At 46.0% G+C, this 18,469-nt stretch overlaps 1 protein-coding gene and 1 long non-coding RNA gene across 3 annotated transcripts; both read left to right on the top strand.

The window, feature by feature from the left end:
* The first annotated feature begins 119 nt into the window (after nt 1–119).
* On the top strand, nt 120–5,725 carry LOC308576060. Of its 2 annotated transcripts, none has more exons than XR_014003037.1 (4): nt 120–177; nt 1,767–1,894; nt 3,018–3,098; nt 4,622–5,725. It is a non-coding gene; the product is annotated as an uncharacterized lncRNA (long non-coding RNA). The 2 variants fall into 2 exon arrangements; XR_014003038.1 differs by lacking the exon at nt 120–177 and adding an exon at nt 785–873.
* Nucleotides 5,726–8,602: 2,877 nt separating this feature from the next.
* YWHAH (tyrosine 3-monooxygenase/tryptophan 5-monooxygenase activation protein eta) lies at nt 8,603–16,499 on the top strand. The gene is made up of 2 exons (XM_081175161.1): nt 8,603–9,027; nt 15,119–16,499. The coding sequence occupies exons 1-2, from the start codon at nt 8,941–8,943 to the stop codon at nt 15,773–15,775; spliced, it is 744 nt and encodes a 247-aa protein (XP_081031287.1). The 5' UTR covers nt 8,603–8,940; the 3' UTR covers nt 15,776–16,499.
* Nucleotides 16,500–18,469: the final 1,970 nt, after the last annotated feature.

Here is an 18,469-nt window from a genome sequence, read left to right as displayed (position 1 = left end):
TCCCCAACCCTTTGAAACACCTGGGAAACTCCACAAACGGTGCAACTGAATGGGACACAGCTGTGGGCCGCCTGAGAAAAAAACCATCCACCTGGGCAGGGTGGGCTGCCTATAAAATGGTGAGTCACTAGATGTTGGCTATTTCCAGGCACAGCAACTCTCGTGGAGCTTCTGTAGGTGAGTTGAGAGTTTTCTGGACCCTGTGTGAGATCCCACAGGCTGAGTGGGTGGGGTGTATCAGAAGGAAAATGGACATTGTCTCATATGCATTAGTAACTTTGTACTGCGTCTGAAGAAGTGTGCATGCACACGAAAGCTTATACCCAGAACAAACTTAGGTCTGCTGGATAATTTTCTAATTTATTTATTCTGACTGCGTCAGACCAACACGGCTACCTACCTGAATTTGTACTGCGTGTAACTATTTTTGCAATGTTTTTGTTTAAGCCGTCTGTTGTCGCTTCGTCATTATTTTTTGTACACCGCTTAAGAGATATTTTAAAAAGATATTACAGAAACGAAAAAAGCAATCGGCATAGATTTCTGGAGCTGAGACCTTTGTAGCAAATATAGAACTGGGAACAAATCAGCACCTTTAGGACTTTCTGCTGCCCCCTAAGCTGTACCCCTAGAGAACCCCCCCCACCTCAAAGCCCCCGCCCCTGGCCTTGCCACGTGCGCTCCGACCCCCCCCTTTGCAATTGCAAACGGGCTGGGCAACCCCGCCCACGGATCGAATCCTGCCTTGGGGCGGGGCTGATCCTGCGTCTTTCTCGGCGTGTGGGGGGGAGTGAGGCCGGTGTGCCCCAGGGCGCCTTTGTTGCCAGCGGGGGGGGGGGCGCCGCCTGCTACTAAGAGAAACGGGTGCCGCTGGTGAGTTGCCCAGGAACGGATCGAGTTATTTGTTTGCTGAATTTACACCCCCACCCTTTACCTCTAAGGTGCCCGGAGTGGCACACCTGATTCTCTGAGTCCTCGGTTCATCATCACCACAAGAGTAAACTTTCTGAGAGGTCATGATTGAGGTGTGGTTTTTAATGAAAACCTCATTTTTTCCCCAATTTGGAGCCTGCAGTTTGCAGAGAGGAGCTGGCTAGAGACCCCAGACCATGGTAATGGTCAGTAGCTTTTCCTCCAGGGAGTTGTCTAATTTCTCACACCTGAGAAAGTTTTGTCTCTCCGCCCCCTAATTTCCTGATTGTGCTAGTATAAAATAAACCACCTTGGTGCTGTTCCTTCCTACCAAATAATTTGTCAGAAGCTGAGATTTGAACCCAAGGCCAGAATTCTATTACTCGCTGGTGCCTGTGCTTTTGTTCCTGTCTGCCCTTCCTAGTATCGATATAAAATAAAAAGGGAGCCAAACAAACCACATTTTAAAAACAGTAGTTTCAAGGGCCACGCTTTGTTCAGATAATTCTGTTGGCAACTTCTGTCTTCAGAGCCACAGTCTAATTTACTAGATAGTCCATTTTAGTTAAAATGGTTAGAAAAAACCTAGAAGTTCAAGCATGGTGTGAAGAAAGCAAATACTGTAGAAATAAGCTTTTCTCCCCATGCAAGAACTTAGAATCATCTCTTATCTTTTGCACACATACCCAGAGAGAGAATGAGAACCAGTTATGGCACTAGGACCTGGGAGACATGGGTTCAGATCCCCACTCTGCCATGAAACTCACTGGTTAACCTTGGGGCAGTCATTCTCAGCCTGATGTACCTACCTCACAGGGTTCTTGCAGAGATTAATGGTTCCTTGTTCCCCACAGAAGAGGCCACGCGTGGACCAAAAAGGTGAAGTGGTTCACAGCCCTGCTGAAGAGGAACCCAGAGCCATGGAGCAGGAAAGCTTTTCAAGCTCTCTAGCAACCCCCTTGGGGCCTGGCAAGACTGGCAGGTACTTGGGGGGGTGTCCCTCCTCACAGCATCTACATCCCTGCGAGAATCAGCTTTTAATATTTAATAGGTTATTGTATTTTAGTGTTCTGTTGGAAGCCGCCCAGAGTGGCTGGGGAAACCCAGCCAGATGGGCGGGGTGTAAATAATAAATTATTATTATTATTATTATTATTATTATTATTATGCCAACTTCTGGAGGCAGGAATAAGACTCAACTCTTTTTTTGCAGAGAATACAGCTGGGGAACTGGGAATTGCCTAGTCTAGGGCAAAGAGGGTGTGCACCCCTAAGCTTCTGAGAATGTTTTATTTTTTTACTTTTTAAAAAAACCATTAAGTGGTATATAAATCTTACAAACTGGTTTACAAAGAGAATAAGACACAAAAATTATCAGTAAAAGCAACTCTTTAAAAGCAACATTCAAAAGATGTGCTGTTGAGGTGTCTTTGTAAACAGTACTGTGGTTTTTTGGTTCATATACCACCTTACATATATTTTATATGGAAGTGTGGTTTATAAGTATTCAGACAACCAGATCACCGTGTGTGTGTGGGTTGCTTCAATGCAAGTTGTGCCAGGATGCCTCCAGGTGCGTCAGGTCAGAGACAGTCAGTGAGCAGGACTTGGAGAAAGATGGCCTGGTGCTTAGATACAAGGAGTGATGGTGGCCCTGGTCAACTCGCCTGCCCTGCAGCAGGTAAGGAGAAAGGAGTCTGGTGGAAGAATGTGGGATTCCTCATGGAGCAGCTGCAGATCCATGAACCTGTAGCCTCAGAGGAGCAACTGCGTCAGGTTCCCGCCCTGCGCCATTGAGGCAGTGGCACCACCTGACGCCATGCTGATTGGACTTGAGCACCAGGAAACGGAGGGTGCTTCCAAACAGATGCTTATTATGGGTGGGTGTTCCTCTCACACGCAACAAAAAAGCCAACTCATATTACACTCTCGCCCCAAAATAATAATCCAGATTTACCCTTTCCAGGGAAAATCCAAACAGGTAAAAAAGCCTGTTGACTAGTCACCCAATCACAGAATTACAGAGTTGGAAGGGACTCCCAAAGATCCTCTAGTCCAACTCCTTACAATGAACCACAGCTAATATTTCTCCCTCCCCTCCTCAGCTCTTCTATCCCTGTGCTTGGCCAACCTCGATGCTGTCCCTGTCCTGCTCAGAGAATAGCCCTGCCTTGGCACAACAGCAGGTAAGGACTAGTTTCTTCTTATTTGCATTGATGTCCCCCCTTTTTTTGCCAAAGAGCACAAGGTGATGTACATAGTTCTATCATTTTATCCCCACAACAACCCTGTGAGGTAGGCTAGGCTAAGAGAGGCAGTGACTGGCCCCATGATATGGTAGGTGTTCTAGCTTATAGAATGGCTGTGGCCGGGGGTGGAGGGGAGGCTTTTCAGCCCAAGGGTCACATTCCTCTTAGGGTAACTTTCCGGGGGCCAAATGTAGGGGGAGGAAAGAATGCAAACGTTACTTTTCTACTAGTTTAGACACAGACACACCCACACCTTTCTCCAGCTTTGGATCCCGAGATCTGCAGGTGAAGAGCGCTGTGCAAATGTAATAAAAAATAAAAATAAAATCCAGGAACACGGTCACCTCCCAGCCATGCAAAAGCACTCAAGGGGGTGAAGCAAGGCTGGGATTGGACTTGGGATCTTGCACCTGGGTCTGGTTGGCAGTTTGTGGGGTCCTAGCAAAAAAAACCAACACCCCAAGGTGGTCCAACAAGCCTGAATCCTGCCCCGCCCTGCTGGACTGGCGCAACTCATTATCTGCAGTGTGTTGGGTGGGAGGAAGGATGCTTGCGCCACTCAGCCGGATGGTGGGGGTGCTGCTCCTTCTCGAAAGGGCTCTCTGTCCATGTTCTACCTGACAGCACTCTTCTTCTTCGTCTTGGAATGTGGCCCTCTCAGTGGCCATTAGCAGAGCAGGAATGCTTTTAAGGACATCAATAATGAATGTGCTACCTCTGTGCACTCTGGGCTGCTGCTTTAGCGTAGCTCTGGCATCTTTTTTGCCACGTTGTCTGGTGGAAAACGAGGAAAGTTGGCTGCGCTGGGTAGCTTAGGGCAGTTGCCTCCCACGCTGGGGGCTCGCAGGAAGGGCAACCCTATGTCTGGATCACGAAGAACAGGGAGGTAGGTAGGTGGCAAGGGAGCCCGCCGTCAGGGCCACGTTTCCTTGGGGTAACAGCAGCACCCACATGGCACGCAGCCCAGGTTAATCTGGTGGATCACACAGATCCAGCCCCTCCAGGGGTTCAGAGCCCACCAACTTCACAAGGCGGTTGCCATCTTGCAAAGTGGCCCGTAAGTCAAGCAACGAGGGGCGGCATTTCTTGAGTTTTAAAAGAACAAAGCTTGAGGCTGTTGTGAGTGCGAAGCTACGGGCCCGCTGTACAAGCTCGTGGGGACGAGTTATCTGTGGAAGGGGTGCCCGTAAGATAGCATAGGATATGAGAAAAGGGGGAGCAGATTTCATCACGCAGGGTGTAGTTTAAACTCTGGAATTTGGTCCCCGAAGAAGTGGTGATGGCCATCAACTTGGGTGGCTTTAGAAGAGGGCTGGAGAAATTAATGGAGGAGAAAGCCCACCGGAAGCAGGGAGAGTTCTGCTGTGGTGTCAGGCTGGATCCAGCAGCAGGGCTCTTCTGATGTCCTTTGAACATGCTTGCATACTTACCTTCCCCATTTTCTCATCTGTTTTTCCTAGGAAGTGAAAAGAAAAGGGCGGCGATGGAGGGAAGATCTTCCTTTTTAACAGGCCTTCCACTGATCCCTTCCTGCCTCCCCTTGTGCTGGATCCAAAACGTACTATGTGCTGCAGTTGCGAAGACCCACATTCTCCATCCGTTGCATCTGTGGAAAACAGTGCCAGGGAACTCTTTTCAGGTGGTTCATAGTCTAAACAGAACCACTTTCGACATTGGGGTCTGCTAAGGACTCCAAGATTTCTTGTAACTATTTTGCAGAGCTTGTTTGCAGAGGAAGGCTTCGGCCATTTGATAAGCTGTCAAGTTTCAGCTCACATTGATGGGCATCTGCTCAGCTACCTTCAGAGGTTCCACCTGGACAGAGGTGTATTCCAAGCCTCACAGGAGGAGAACAAGACCAACATACATTGCTTTCCTTAAAGAATCTTGGGAACTGTAGGTTCCCTATTGTAGCTGTGTGGGTAAACTACAGTTCCCAGGATTCCCTGGGGGAAATAATGTGATTTCAGTGTATGGTGTGCCCAGCAGTTAGCATGCCCCAAGCCACTCTGCTCTCTTTCCTGTTGTGGAACTTCTGCTGTGAGCTGAAATAATGGAAATGGTGTCTCTTTGGAGGCAAGAGAGAGGGAGGGGCATTTGCCACATGCCAGAGACCATAGAAATGTAAGATTGTTATATGGCCTTTGCAGTAATTTTATCAAATTGTTTACTTTTTAAGCAGGATTCCAGATCACAAGGTCCATTGAGGGTTTTATTTGCTTAACTCAAATGTGAGGCCCTCCAGATGTTCTGGGCTACATCTCCGATCATTCTGGATCGCTGGCCTTGCTGGTTTGGGCTGATGGGACACCAACATCTGGAGGGCCAGCATTTTCATCCTAACTGTTTCTCTTTTAATCTTATTTTTCTTAATTTTCAGTTATATACATTTCAAGAGTTTTACAGTCATTTAATTGTTTCAAGACTCGACTTCCTTCCTCGTCTTTCTGTGGTCCCTCCGGTAATTTTCACCATCTTAAATGTTTCTCAATGGGATATTTGCCTCCCGCATAGACCTTCTGTTATAAAGGAATAATTACGAATAAAATATATTTGAAAATGGCTGCCTCTCTTTGCATAGGTGGTATTGTGGTTGCTGTGGTTGGTTGGGATCTGAGCCTGGGCGTCTTTTGACCAAGTGCTGGATTTTTTTGCCCTTTCCCTTCCCTTAATTTTTTTAAACTTTGCTAGGACTAGGCTTGGGTGCCTTGTAAAATATATTGCTGATGAGACACACACACCTTAATTTGCCCAGAGATGCCTACACATAGAAATTAGTCAATGCAAATTTTTATGCAAAGGTTTTTTTTTAATTGCCCTCCTTTCAAACCTATAATTGGAGACACAGAGAGACTTCATGCAAATTGTCTTAAGGACATATGTAGCAGCGAAAACATGAATGGAACAGTATTCAACCTGCTTAAAAAAAAAATTAGGGGGTGCCATTTTAATGGAAACCTAATTCTTATTCCCCCAAAACAGAGGTCCTTTGAAATTTGTACTCTGGATTTAGGTCTCCAACAGTGTGTATGAAAGGTATAGGTTAGAGGAAATGACATACAAAAAATGCTTTTATTTCAGATTATTTGCAACAACAAAAGTGTATAGTATTAGGCAACATGCCCCCTGAAATGCTGACAAATTTTTGTGAGGACTTGAAAATGGTAATTGCAAACTATTTTGCAGTGTATTTATCCAAAATACACAGCAATGTGTACACTGTATGCATACAGGCATGCATACAGGCAATAATCCATGCCTGTGTGTGATTCCCCTAATACAGTGGTACCTCGGGTTACAGACGCTTCAGGTTACAGATGCTTCAAGTTAGACTTCGCTAACCCAGAAATAGTGCTTCAGGTTAAGAACTTTGCTTCAGGATAAGAACAGAAATCGTGCTCTGGCGGCACAGCGGCAGCAGGAGGCTCCATTAGCTAAAGTGGTGCTTCAGGTTATGAACAGTTTCAGGTAAGAACGGACCTCCGGAACGAATTAAGTACTTAACCCGAGGTACCACTGTATATGAATTGTTTTAGTGGAAATTGTGAATTTGAGGATTTGAACAAAAATTGTAAACTGATGTAGAGGGTTGGGAAAATGGGAAACAGAGGAAAAAACCCCCAAAAGGGGCTGATTCCTCTCCTTCCTCCTTAAACCATCATCTTCTAGCAAAAAAAGGAACTGGGGGCGGAGGACAGCCCTTACCAGAGACAACCCCTACAATGACGATATATAAGAACGTGCAGACTTGGTCCCACCAGAGAGCTGATGTTGCACACATAGTCCTGGTCTTGCTCTGTGCAGATAGGCTGGTCTGCCTCCTTTGCCTTTAGCAACCGGAGACAAATATATCCATCTTCTCCCTTCCTCCTGAACCATGGCAACAGATGGGGGTGACTCTTCTCCTGGCTCAGGCTGCAGCCCCGACGTCTGAGTGCCAGGGAGAAGGAGGAATGGGCACTTAGAGACAAGCTGTGCATTAATAAGTCATGCTTTCCCGGCAAATGAAAGGAGAAAAAAATCAAGTTTGCAAACCAGGCGGAGGAGAGTTGGAGGCTCGGAAGTCACTTCACTCAGGATCATGGGGGAACATTGAGCCCAGGGCCAATATCTGCCTCCCAACCTGCTGCCCTTAATGTCACAAACGCCCCTTCACTTTTCCTCATGTCCTCAAGACGTGTTTGGACTCTTAGGCCCCATCAGGCTGGGGCAGTGTGGTGTAGTGGTTAAGAGCGGTAGAGTCGTAATGTGGTGAACCGGGTTTGCTTCCCTGCTCCTCCACATGCAGCTGCTGTGGGCTAGTCACACTTCTTTGAAGTCTCTCAGCCCCATTCACCTCACAGAGTGTTTGTTGTGGGGGAAGAAGGGAAAGGAGAATGTTAGCCGCTTTGGGACTCCTTTGGGTAGTGATAAAGCAGGATATCAAATCCAAACTCCTCCTCCTCTTCTTCCTAGTTCAAAATACAGTAGTACCGTGGGTTAACTTAATTTGTTCCGGAAGTCCGTTCTTAACCTGAAGCACCACTTTAGCTAATGGGGCCTCTCCAGCTGCCGCGCGATTTCTGTTCTCATGCTGAAGCAAAGTTCTTAACCCGAGGTACTATTTCTGGGTTAGCGGAGTCTGTAACCTGAAGCCTATGTAACCCGAGGTACCACTGTAGCTGGAAGGCAAAGCTTGTTTACCCTCTGAAAGGCTCTTGCCACCTTTGCAAGGAAGGGCTTCTCTCTGCAGAAGAGAACAGACAATGTCCTGTGAAAGGCACTCCCGAAAAAGCCCACCTCCCAGCAAACTTAGAAGAGAACATTTCAAGTCTTACGCTTCTTTCAGCGAGCTCTTCCCGCCCTAATTTCACACTCGCAACAACAACCCTGCGAGGTAGGTCAGGCTGACACCACTGAGCATCACGGCCGAGGGAGAGATTTTTTGGGGGTAGGTGTTAGGGAGGTCAGTCTCTAGATCTACCAACCCTCTTCGTGGGACGCCTCCCTCCTCCTCCGCCCTGCCTCCCTCCGCAATGCCCGCCCACCCCTTTTGCAATGCAGCACGGCCACCGCGCATGCTCCGGCCTCCCTCTCCCCGCCCCGCGCACTCCCGCGTCCAGCGCCGCGGAGCTATTTATAGCCGATGACGTCAGCTAGAAATAGAACGCCGGGGCCAGCCGCGGCTCACGCGCGTGACTGATGGGCTGACGCACGGGCACGCGCCCTCCGCAACCCCTCCCTTCCCTTGCGGTCTTCTTGGCTCCGCCCACTTTGCCCGCTTTTTTACTATAAGGGGAATGCCTCGTCAAGCGTGCGCATGCGTAGCTTTTTTATTTTTTAAAAAAATATCGCAGCAAGGAATCCAACTTGCCCTCCTTTCCCTTTAGCGGCGGCGCTTTACTCTCTGGCGCATGCGCACAGTGTCATGCAGTGAGCGTGTGTATGTATGTAGGTGGGTGAGTCTCTGTCTCTGTCGGGCGCTGGCCGGTGTGTGGAGCGCGCACGCGCGAGAGCGAGGGAGTAGACGTTTGAAGCTGCGCGTGCGCGAAGCAGCCAGTCGGTCCAGTCAGTCACAGAGTGCGCGCGCTCTCTTGCCTGAGGTAAAAAAGAGGCGAAGGAGGGAGAGCCGTTGCTGCTACTGCTGCTGCTTCTGAGGCGACGCCGCCGCCGCCTCAGCCTCGCTCTGTCTTTGGCCGGCCCTGAAAGGAGCTTCGCCTCGGAAGGGCGCGCACAGCCCCAGCCCAGCGACCCCACCGCCACCTCAAGCCTCCGCCTCAGCTCCCGGACACCGACGACGATGAGCGACCGCGAGCAGCTGCTGCAGCGAGCCCGCCTGGCCGAGCAGGCGGAGCGATACGACGACATGGCTTCGGCCATGAAAGCGGTGAGTGGACCGAGCGAGGGGAGCCAAGAAGAAGAAGAAGGGGCTGCTGCTGCTGACCCACTGCCAGACCCACCCACGGGGAGGATGAGGATGGCGGCCGCCCCCCTGGAGGAAGAAAGGGGGTCGGCGATGGTGACCAAGACTTCTCGCTCCAAATGTGTCCCCCCCCTTTCTCACCTCCCTTCTCCTCAGTCCCCCTAACCTTTAAGGCGGATGCCTTGCAATACCTGTCTCTTTTAGGTTCTTGTTATTCTGAGGCTGCCCCCCCTTTTATTTCTATTAAGTGATCTTAATAGGGTATTGTGGAAGCCTTTCTGGGGGAGGAGGGTTTCTTCTTCTTTTCTGTAGTTGGAGCTGGGAAGAGGCTGGGAGGGGGCAGTTCAGAGGGGGTGGGTGCTATCCATTGAATCAGCTGCTGTGGCCCCTTTCTCTCAGGCCTGGTCTAGGTGCCCCCCACCCTCTCTCAGCCCTCCCTCTGAAAGTAGAAGTTGGGGTGTGGGTGGGGATCCTCTGTAAAAGAATGAACTGGTTCTATCGGTGAACAGATCTCTCCTCTCAGCCTCCCTTCTAAGGCATGCTGCCTGTTAGTCTCCATCCTATGAGAATGAGCTGGGAACGGGGAAGGGTCTTTTAGCCCCTTTTAGTCTTCTCACCACACCACACATGTATGTTGTGACTAGGCAGGACAGGAGTGTGTGTGGCTTTCTTGAGGTGGGGTTAGTCAGATTATTTTATCATTTCCCTCCCTGTCTGCTTATCAGCTGACATGGGCATTGTCAACGATGGAGTGGGTGTATGTAGTGCACTAAGGGAGTGCCCTTTAACAGCTTGGCGTGTCTGTGTGTGCCAGAAGCTGAGGACAAGCCCTGAGCCATGCGGCAAGGTGGAGCAATGGGGATGTGGGCACTGTTGGAGTGGGATGGAGACTGATTTGAGCCATGGGGCAGATCTGGCTGGGAAGCTCTTCTCTGTAAGGTTTGTCAAAGGTTTGTGGCTTTTGTTGGAGAGCTTCCTAACAGTTTGTCCCTCATGCTAATGAGGCTCTGCTTCTAAAACATCTTGAACCACTTTGAAAAAAGGGCCTTTTGGCCATACTGCTATCCATCTCCCTTATTTCCAGCAGCCCCCTTTTGCATTTATATGGTACTTGCCTCAATAACCTTCCAAATGACTGGTTCAGAATTATTATTTTTGCCTTTTGTTGTTGTCATTTCAATGTTCAGCAGCATAAAAAGGATTAAAGTCTAATTAAATTTTGATAGTATTCTATAACATAACATGATTCTTATACAAGTTTGTTTTTCTTATTGCCACTGGACAGACAGATTTTTATTTGGCCCACCAAAAAATATACCAGATTGCATGTAAATGCAGGGCATGTCAGTTTCCTTCTCTGTAACCCAGGTGGTCAGGATTCATTCTCGCTCTGCTATCTTGCATCTGCTTCACTTTCTTCTTTACTACTCTAGTGAGCATCAAATCCAAGGGACCAAAATCAATTGACAGAGTTCTTTGGAGGGTTTCCCCTCATGCATTGGCATTATGGGTTTTTCATGAAAGTATTCTGACTGAATAGTATTTATGACTACCCAGTTTCCCCATTTTTGCTTGCAGGGGGATTTTGCACACTCACCCCCTCCTCCATACTTCCTGTCTGTTAACACTCTTGATTCTACCTCAGATTCTTTCCTCTGCACAACCTTGGAGATAGTCGCAGTGCTGGATGATTATGTTTCTGCCCATCTGTCTTGCCGCATGCTGACTCTGAGCCTGAGCTACTGTAGCACAAGCACACCCTACTGCTCTGAGGCAGGCTTCAGTAGCAGTGGGGATTCTTTAAAACAGCTACTCTTGGATACTTTTGCTTCAAGATCCATTTGTCAGTCTGAGCAATAGTCTGACATGTAAATGGTGCAGCTCTGGGGCAGCTTGTGGGGTTGGATTGCTATTTATTCCTGTCTGCTTTTGACCTACTTTTGAAGTTCCCACCATAAAAAGAGCAATTTCATGATTCCAGAATGACTACACATGTATAGTAGTGCACATGCATACCTAGATGACATGTGTTAGGATCTTTACCCAAGGGTTGCAGTGCATCACAGCAAACATGTTTTCTGAGGGGTAATTAGCTAAAAGACAACAGTGCAGTGCTTAGAGTAATTGAATATGCAGTTTACTACAAAAAGGGGAGTAAAAAACAGCCATGTCACTTGAAGCAGTGTGGGGTAACTTACTTAAGAGTTAGAGAGGCAAGAAAGGAAACAGGGAGAGAAAAGAGATCAGTGTGGGTACCTGTCCCAAGGCAAAAGTTATAGGAAATGACTCTTTCAAAGGTGTCTGCCTTAAATCTGGAGGTTGTAAATTGCACTAGATTTGCATGAGTTATTCTTTACATATACTAAAATGACTAGACACCCTAACAAGGGGCACCATACAGCACATTCCTAGGTGAAGGCTGTGAAGGAAGAACACAAATGTTGGCAAGCTGTAGGTTCCTTTGGGACCCTTTTAAAACCAAGCGCAAAAATAAAATGAATGGAGGAGGAGGAAAGAGAAGGATTGGGGGAGGGGGAGTTAGGGCTATCTGTAAAAGAAAGAACCTCCGCTAGGGATTTCTCTTATAGGCTCTGTTATGTGAGGGAGGAAAAGAGTATTGATAGTGCTCCTGTCATGGGGTGATGAATGTAAAGGTCTGGGGAGTGCAAGAGGGGTCCCTTGCATACATGGTTTGGGAGGAAGTCCCTAATCTTCATGTGCGGCTTAGTTATTTGCACTATCATTCTCCAGTGCTTCCTGCTTTCCCTCTCCAGGGCCCTGCAGTGCGAATCACTAGGTGCACTGCAAGGAAGCAGGGTGTGCACATACTCCAGAGGTCTCTGGCCTGCTGCATAGAGGGTGTCAACACCCTGTGGTTTGTGTTAATGGTGACAGCCAGCACATGCTTGCTCCTTTCTTGCCCTGGGTGTCTAAGCCTCTGCTGAGGAATACATTTTCAGGCAAAATTTAGATTTTGGAGCCAAGGTGATTAGAGAAGTATATAAAATGGGGACGGGGCTTGCATGTTTGTTAATAGAAGGGATGGCTTGTCTCACTCTACAAAATACAGTACCTGGCAATGTCATCTTTGTTGTTGGCATAATTTTCCATTTATGTGATGGGCTCAAACTATTATTGTAGAACTGTGAAATGGTTATAACATCATTCCTTTCAACCGCTCATTTGATTCTGCCTTACTCTGGCCTCATCTTTTTGGAGACTAGAAGTGATGGGAGTCTTTACCACAATTCTGCATACTAATTATTGGTTTTAGAACAGATTCAACTTTGTATAACATGGCTTGATACTCTAGGGTAAGGACATCCATTCAGAACTGTGTCTTGCTGAAATCGGTGCTACTAGTTCAGGTGCAGCCATATTTAACCATGCTAGTAACCTTAATGCTTTCTGCATGTCTAAACAGGATCATCTTGCTGGTGGTGGGGTGGGGTTTGAACATTTTCCCCATTTGAAATTATATTGGTTGATGTTTCACAAGGGAATTTATATTGCCTCTTTTATTGCTGTCTGCTACATATTCTTCCCTATTTCATGAGAAATTGAGATGCTGATCCTAATAAACAGTGAAATTAGAACATGCTGCCACTCCAAAGAGAAATATAGAGAACTTGCACATTCTTATCAGTGTTGTGTAAAAGCCAGCCCCATCTTGTATGCAAGCCCCTGCCCTACCTCTGGGTAGAGAGGGGGGTAGCATGCTAGGTCAGAGTGAAGGTGTTTGGAGGATTTCTGAGTGCTTTTGAGCAGTGTTGCCCAATGGGCACCTGCACGAGAATAGGTGGTTGGGCAACACTAGTCAGAGGTAGTGGCACCTCCAAGCAATGTTGCCCATCAGGAGAGTGGTTTGGCATAGCTTCAGGCTGCTGTGTCTAGTCTTCTGCACCCTTCTTTCCTGCTCCAGAACAAGAAAGGACAGCGAGGGGCAGAGGTTTACCTTTTTAGCTTGCATTGCTGGCTGTATGTCATGCTTATCAGAGAACACCACCACACTTGCCATGGTAAGCAGGTTTGCAGAGGCTTGGTTCTCATGTACAAACTTCAGTCAAAGGTTTTCAGCTTAAGACATCTTTGCTTTATGGTGAGGATTTTTGACTCAAGAAAGCATGCATAGCATTGTGTGGAGAGCTGCCCAATTTACTTGAATGTGACCCATATCGCCTACATTTAGTAGGCAAGAAGTGAGCCATACTGTGAAAGTGGAGCTGTATCTATCCTTTCAGAAGACAAATGGACAGTAACAGGTAGGGGAGGATTCCCTTAATCAAGACACCCTCCTGTCTAACTAGTTCCTCACCCTTACCCCTGTGGTAAAGGAGCTGTGGAGCAGTATTCTGTTAGAATGAAAGGTGGAATGAGTTATAAATGTGAATAGGTGTAAAGGAATTTTATTTGGTAAAAAGTGCATTATTCCTCCAGTGGGGTTACTATTTGCTTGTCATTGAGCCTTTTGCAGTGCTCTGAAAGGAGCAGTGCTTTGCTTTGCTTTTGCTTTTTTTTTTTTGCCTGAGCCAGATTTTAGTACAGGGTGTTCCATTGGTCCCGTACACACATATGGCTAGCTATTTATACTAGAGACATAAGTAGAATTATTTGTTAGTGGACAGGACTGCCACAGGCCACGTAACTTGTGACGTAGACAATGAGTTCATATCTACATTTCCAGGATGAAGACTCTGTTCATTTCCAGATTCCTTATATAGGGAATTTCATTAGCTGTAATTTAGGAGATGGAAATGAAAGAAAATCAATTTTAATAATACAGATGTTTTTAATTCTTCTTATGAAAGCTTTAGGAAAATCACATGCATTTTTGTATACAAAATTTCCTCATTTATATTTCTTCCTCAAATTGAGTTAAATGTTGTAGAAAAACTGTGATGTTACTTCTTGGTTTGCACATTTATAGCTGGTTGATTGTTGCATTAATTATGTCTCACACTGAGTAAGGTTTGCACCTCCCTTAGTTGGTCACTTATAGCACTCAACCCTTCAGATTTTTTTCTTTATGGAAGTTGCAATATCTTCTTCCCACAACAGGATGGCTTTGGGCTAATTTGCCTTCCACACTTCCACAGTGGATGCTGGGGAGCTAGAAGATATTTCTCTTTGCTCTACTCCTGCTTCCTACTGCATGCTGCCTCCAGTTTTCAGCAGGGCAGTTTCCATTGTCTTAGCAGCCAGATCATTCCTTCCCTAAGCAGCCACAGACTCAGGGAAGTTATAGCTGCATTTCTGATTCTCAGCTGATGTGACTCTATGCAATGCAGGGATCCTTTTTCTCAGCCTGTGAAAGATGAATCAACTGGGGCTGAATATGTGTTCCAAGGTGTTAGGATTATGCTTTTATGAGCAATCACTGAAAAAGGGCTCATGGACTTTTAAGTCCACAAATCCTCTGTCTCAGTAAATCTGATGGGCCTTAGGTCCTGTTCTTTAACGACATTTATTTATTTATTTCGTAGCAAACTAACACAGCTGCTATTCTAGCCTCTTTTGAAGGCATAAAAATTGAAGGTGCCAGATCTGTGTAGGAATAAACATTATAAATTCTTAGTCACCCACACCTTAATTTTAAGTGCAAGAGAATTTTCCAGCCCTGTAATCTGTCATCATTATCGATGTTGCTTTGCGCTTACGATATGAATATTGTCCTCTCAGTACATAATGTAAAATCATTCCGCTTCTGCCTGAGGGTGGAGATGCACTTGAATCATTGTCTGCTTCCTACAGTGTCCTTACTATGTTCATCAATCCAAGGCAGAGTTACTTTAAACCTCCAAATGGCTGATGAGGTGAAAAACTGTTGTCAATGTGTTCCATGTTCAGAGAGCATAGAGAGGTCTTTTGTCCTTCTATTGATTAATGGAATGGAAGTTCCAGTGTTGAAAGACTAGTTTCTCTGCAACCATAAGGGCCCAGAGAGTCTTTTGGCTTTTGTAATAGATATGGGTGAAACTTGTACATGTGGAATGGTTTGGAGGATGGTATATTTGGCCCCCAAAACTTGTCTTAATATCTCTATGTGCATTTGCAGGTGACCGAGCTGAATGAGCCCCTCTCAAATGAAGACAGGAACCTGCTGTCTGTAGCATACAAGAATGTAGTTGGTGCCAGGCGATCTTCCTGGCGAGTCATCAGCAGCATAGAGCAGAAAACCATGGCTGATGGGAATGAGAAGAAGCTGGAAAAGGTTAAAGCTTACAGGGAGAAGATTGAAAAGGAGTTGGAGACAGTGTGCAATGATGTTTTGGCCCTGCTAGACAAGTTCTTGATCAAGAACTGCAGTGACATTCAATATGAGAGCAAGGTCTTCTACCTGAAAATGAAAGGTGATTACTACCGCTATTTGGCAGAAGTCGCTGCAGGTGAGAAGAAGAACAGCGTTGTGGAAGCATCAGAGGCTGCCTACAAAGAAGCCTTTGAAATCAGCAAAGAGCACATGCAGCCCACACACCCAATCAGGCTGGGGCTGGCACTCAACTTCTCCGTCTTCTACTATGAAATCCAGAATGCCCCTGAGCAGGCCTGCCTTCTAGCCAAACAAGCCTTTGATGATGCCATTGCGGAGCTGGACACACTCAACGAGGATTCCTACAAGGACTCCACGCTTATCATGCAGCTCCTTCGAGACAACCTCACTCTCTGGACAAGTGACCAGCAGGATGAGGAGGCAGGGGAAGGCAACAATTGAAGAGCTCCCCAGATCACGGCTTCCCATCAACCACCACCTCATCACCATCACCAATACTTCTTGGCCACGATCACACTATGTATTTAGTGCTAAGCATAAATGTATTGTTGGCACAGCTGTGAGGTCTGCCAGATGCTGCTTCAGATGGGGCTTCATGGGCATTGCTGGACTAAATGGTGTATCAGCCCTGTTTATCATAGTGGCATATTGTGCAGGAAGAAACTTAAAATGAGGCATTTTAGTTTCATTTGATTCATATTATATGGGTTAATAAAAGAGTGGAAATGATTTAGGAGAATTGATCGAAAATTGAATCTTTAAATTTTCTGCTTGGAGTGGATTATGTCAGTTCAGCAGTACATCTTATACATGCGAAACATGGAAGTGGCTCTAAGCAGATGTGAACTGATTTTGTCCTGTTCATCAATTTTAAAATGTGAGGTTCTATAACAATCTGTGTTTCACTCTTTATGTGCACAGACTTGGTTTCAGGCAATGCATCTTGAGGTTTTGATTTTGATACTTGTAAGCTTTTTTTGCAGTTATGAAGAATCATGATTTATTTTTTGTAAATTCTTTGGCTGTTCAGTTGCCTGTGTATTCTGACAGCGCAGTGTCAATGTTAGCCCATGTTAAGATGGATGATGAGATGCCAGACTTCTAAATTAAGTGTTTTGGAATTAAAGAAAATAAACTGCTGCTTGGGGGAGATAAGTTGTAAGAAGTTGTGTGTTTGTTTGAGAGTATTTAAACCCACCCACTAACCAAAGTTCTCAAGGTGACTCACGAGTACAATGAAATAGGAATTTCTAGAGAGGGGCAAAGGTATATTCAGATTTAGCTGCATTCCTCAGATGTTCCTTTTGCTGCTGCTGAATCTTTGGGCCACAGCATGTCTCAGAGGAAATCGCCATCACCTCAAAAAGGATGTTAGCCTCTCAAAAAATGGGATTCTTAGTGATTTCTTACAGCTTCTGCTGGCAGATACAAGATGGAGCAAATAAACTTACAAGCCTTCAATTCTCAAATATTTACAAAATAATACTCCCAAGGTGTGTAAATATAGGAATTAAATAAGCTCGTTAAACCTGCAAGCCCCTTCTCACTGATTAGCTGGGTTCCAGTAACAGGGAAATGCAGAGTGAATATTTTGCCCCAGTTGCAATGAATGCCCGATTTTACTGCTTGTGGATGAGGCATGAGGTTTTCTTCTGTCCCATGGGTGCCATAGAACTCTGCTGGTATGCCAGCCTTACACAGCTTCACTTTAAAGTATGACCAATTGCATAAGATCCCACCCTTCTTTTTGACCTAGTTACCTACTGGAGTATCACATTCTGGAAGTTAAGGGCAGATTCCTGGAACATTCCTTTGTTGGGAACAAGAGACAATAATATAAAAGCCAGTTCCTTATCACACATGTCACACATGTGCATTTCAGAGGTGGGGCTCTCCCAGGCTGCAGAGAGAGCTGGCCTGACACAATTGAGGAGGCTAGCATAGCAACAAGAAATGAGAATCTGCCCAATGAGGCTGCCTGAAGACCGAGCAGACATAAATTCCTCCCTCTAGCCTGGGATATTCCTAGTGCCCTTCACATGATGTCTTTCCCGAATTTAGTCCACCCCTACCATTGCCAAATCAGGTCCTATTGGTGGTGGTGGGGACTCTTGATTTGAACTGGGCGGGGGTTGTTTTTTTTAGAATGCTGCTCAAATGTTTTAAGACATGAGACACAACCATTCTGCCATAATAATTGTTATTATTTATTGAATTTATATACCACCCTAAACCTGCAGGCCTCAGGGCGGTTCACAGAATAAAATCAGAATATAAAACCACAAAGTAATAAAACATAATAAAAGTAAAAACAACAAGCCAATCCCCCCCAACACATTTTAAAAGGGCATAGGATACAGAAGCCCAGTCCTTAATTTCTGATAAGTGGATATGAAGGGGTTTGGGGCCATATGTTTAGAGTTGCAACAATTCCACTGCATGCTTAAAAAGGGCCCAATGTAGCCTGGCTGTGACAGGAGTTGTAGTCCACAACATATTGAGGGGACCCAGTTGAGGAAGGCTTCCCAAAATTTTGGAAGCAAAGTTTTACTGGTTTAAAATGTTGAGTTACCATAAAAGGTCTGAGTCTGGAACTGCATTCGGGCTGACTTTGGGAAAGGGCTGTAACTCTGTCATGGAGCACCTGCTCTGCACGTAGAAGGTCCCAGATCCAATCTGCAGACAGGGCTGGGAGAGAACCCATCTGAAACTTGGGTGATCTGCTGCCAGTCAGTGTAGACAATACCGAGGTAAGTGGACCAAATATAAAGCAGCTTCCTGTGTTCCTAAGACTATGCTGTTGCTCAATAAACAGGAAACCTGCTTTTCATTTTCCACCTCTTTGGCCTGAGCAGAGCAGGAATCAGGAGTGGAATGTTAATTTCCTAGGAGAAAAACACTCGTCCTTAATGAAGGAAAAGCAAAACCTTCAGCAGAGGTTATTGATTGGTGTTAAATCTTTTACAACTGCTTGTTAGCTAAAATAAGTCAATGCTAGCTCACCCTATTTTGAGGTTATTAAAGAAAATCTCAAGTAGTAACATAATTTTTGGGGGGTGAGGGGGATCCCTTTGCCACAACCAGAAAGGTTTTCATTGTTGTCTAAAGACAGAAAGGCAGGTATGTCTGGGACTT

Source organism: Podarcis bocagei, assembly GCF_964188305.1.
Source record: "Podarcis bocagei genome assembly, chromosome: 16".
Classification (NCBI taxonomy): Eukaryota; Metazoa; Chordata; class Lepidosauria; order Squamata; family Lacertidae; genus Podarcis; species Podarcis bocagei.
Note: the sequence above shows the minus strand (reverse complement) of the source record. Positions and strands in the feature narration are given on the sequence as shown.

Excerpts from the sequence above, each read along its gene's own strand:
- YWHAH (XM_081175161.1), top strand. The coding sequence starts at position 8,941 with ATGAGCGACCGCGAGCAGCTGCTGCAGCGAGCCCGCCTGGCCGAGCAG. Across the intron at positions 9,028-15,118 it reads TGGCTTCGGCCATGAAAGCG|GTGACCGAGCTGAATGAGCC; the intron begins GTGAGTGGACCG and ends GTGCATTTGCAG.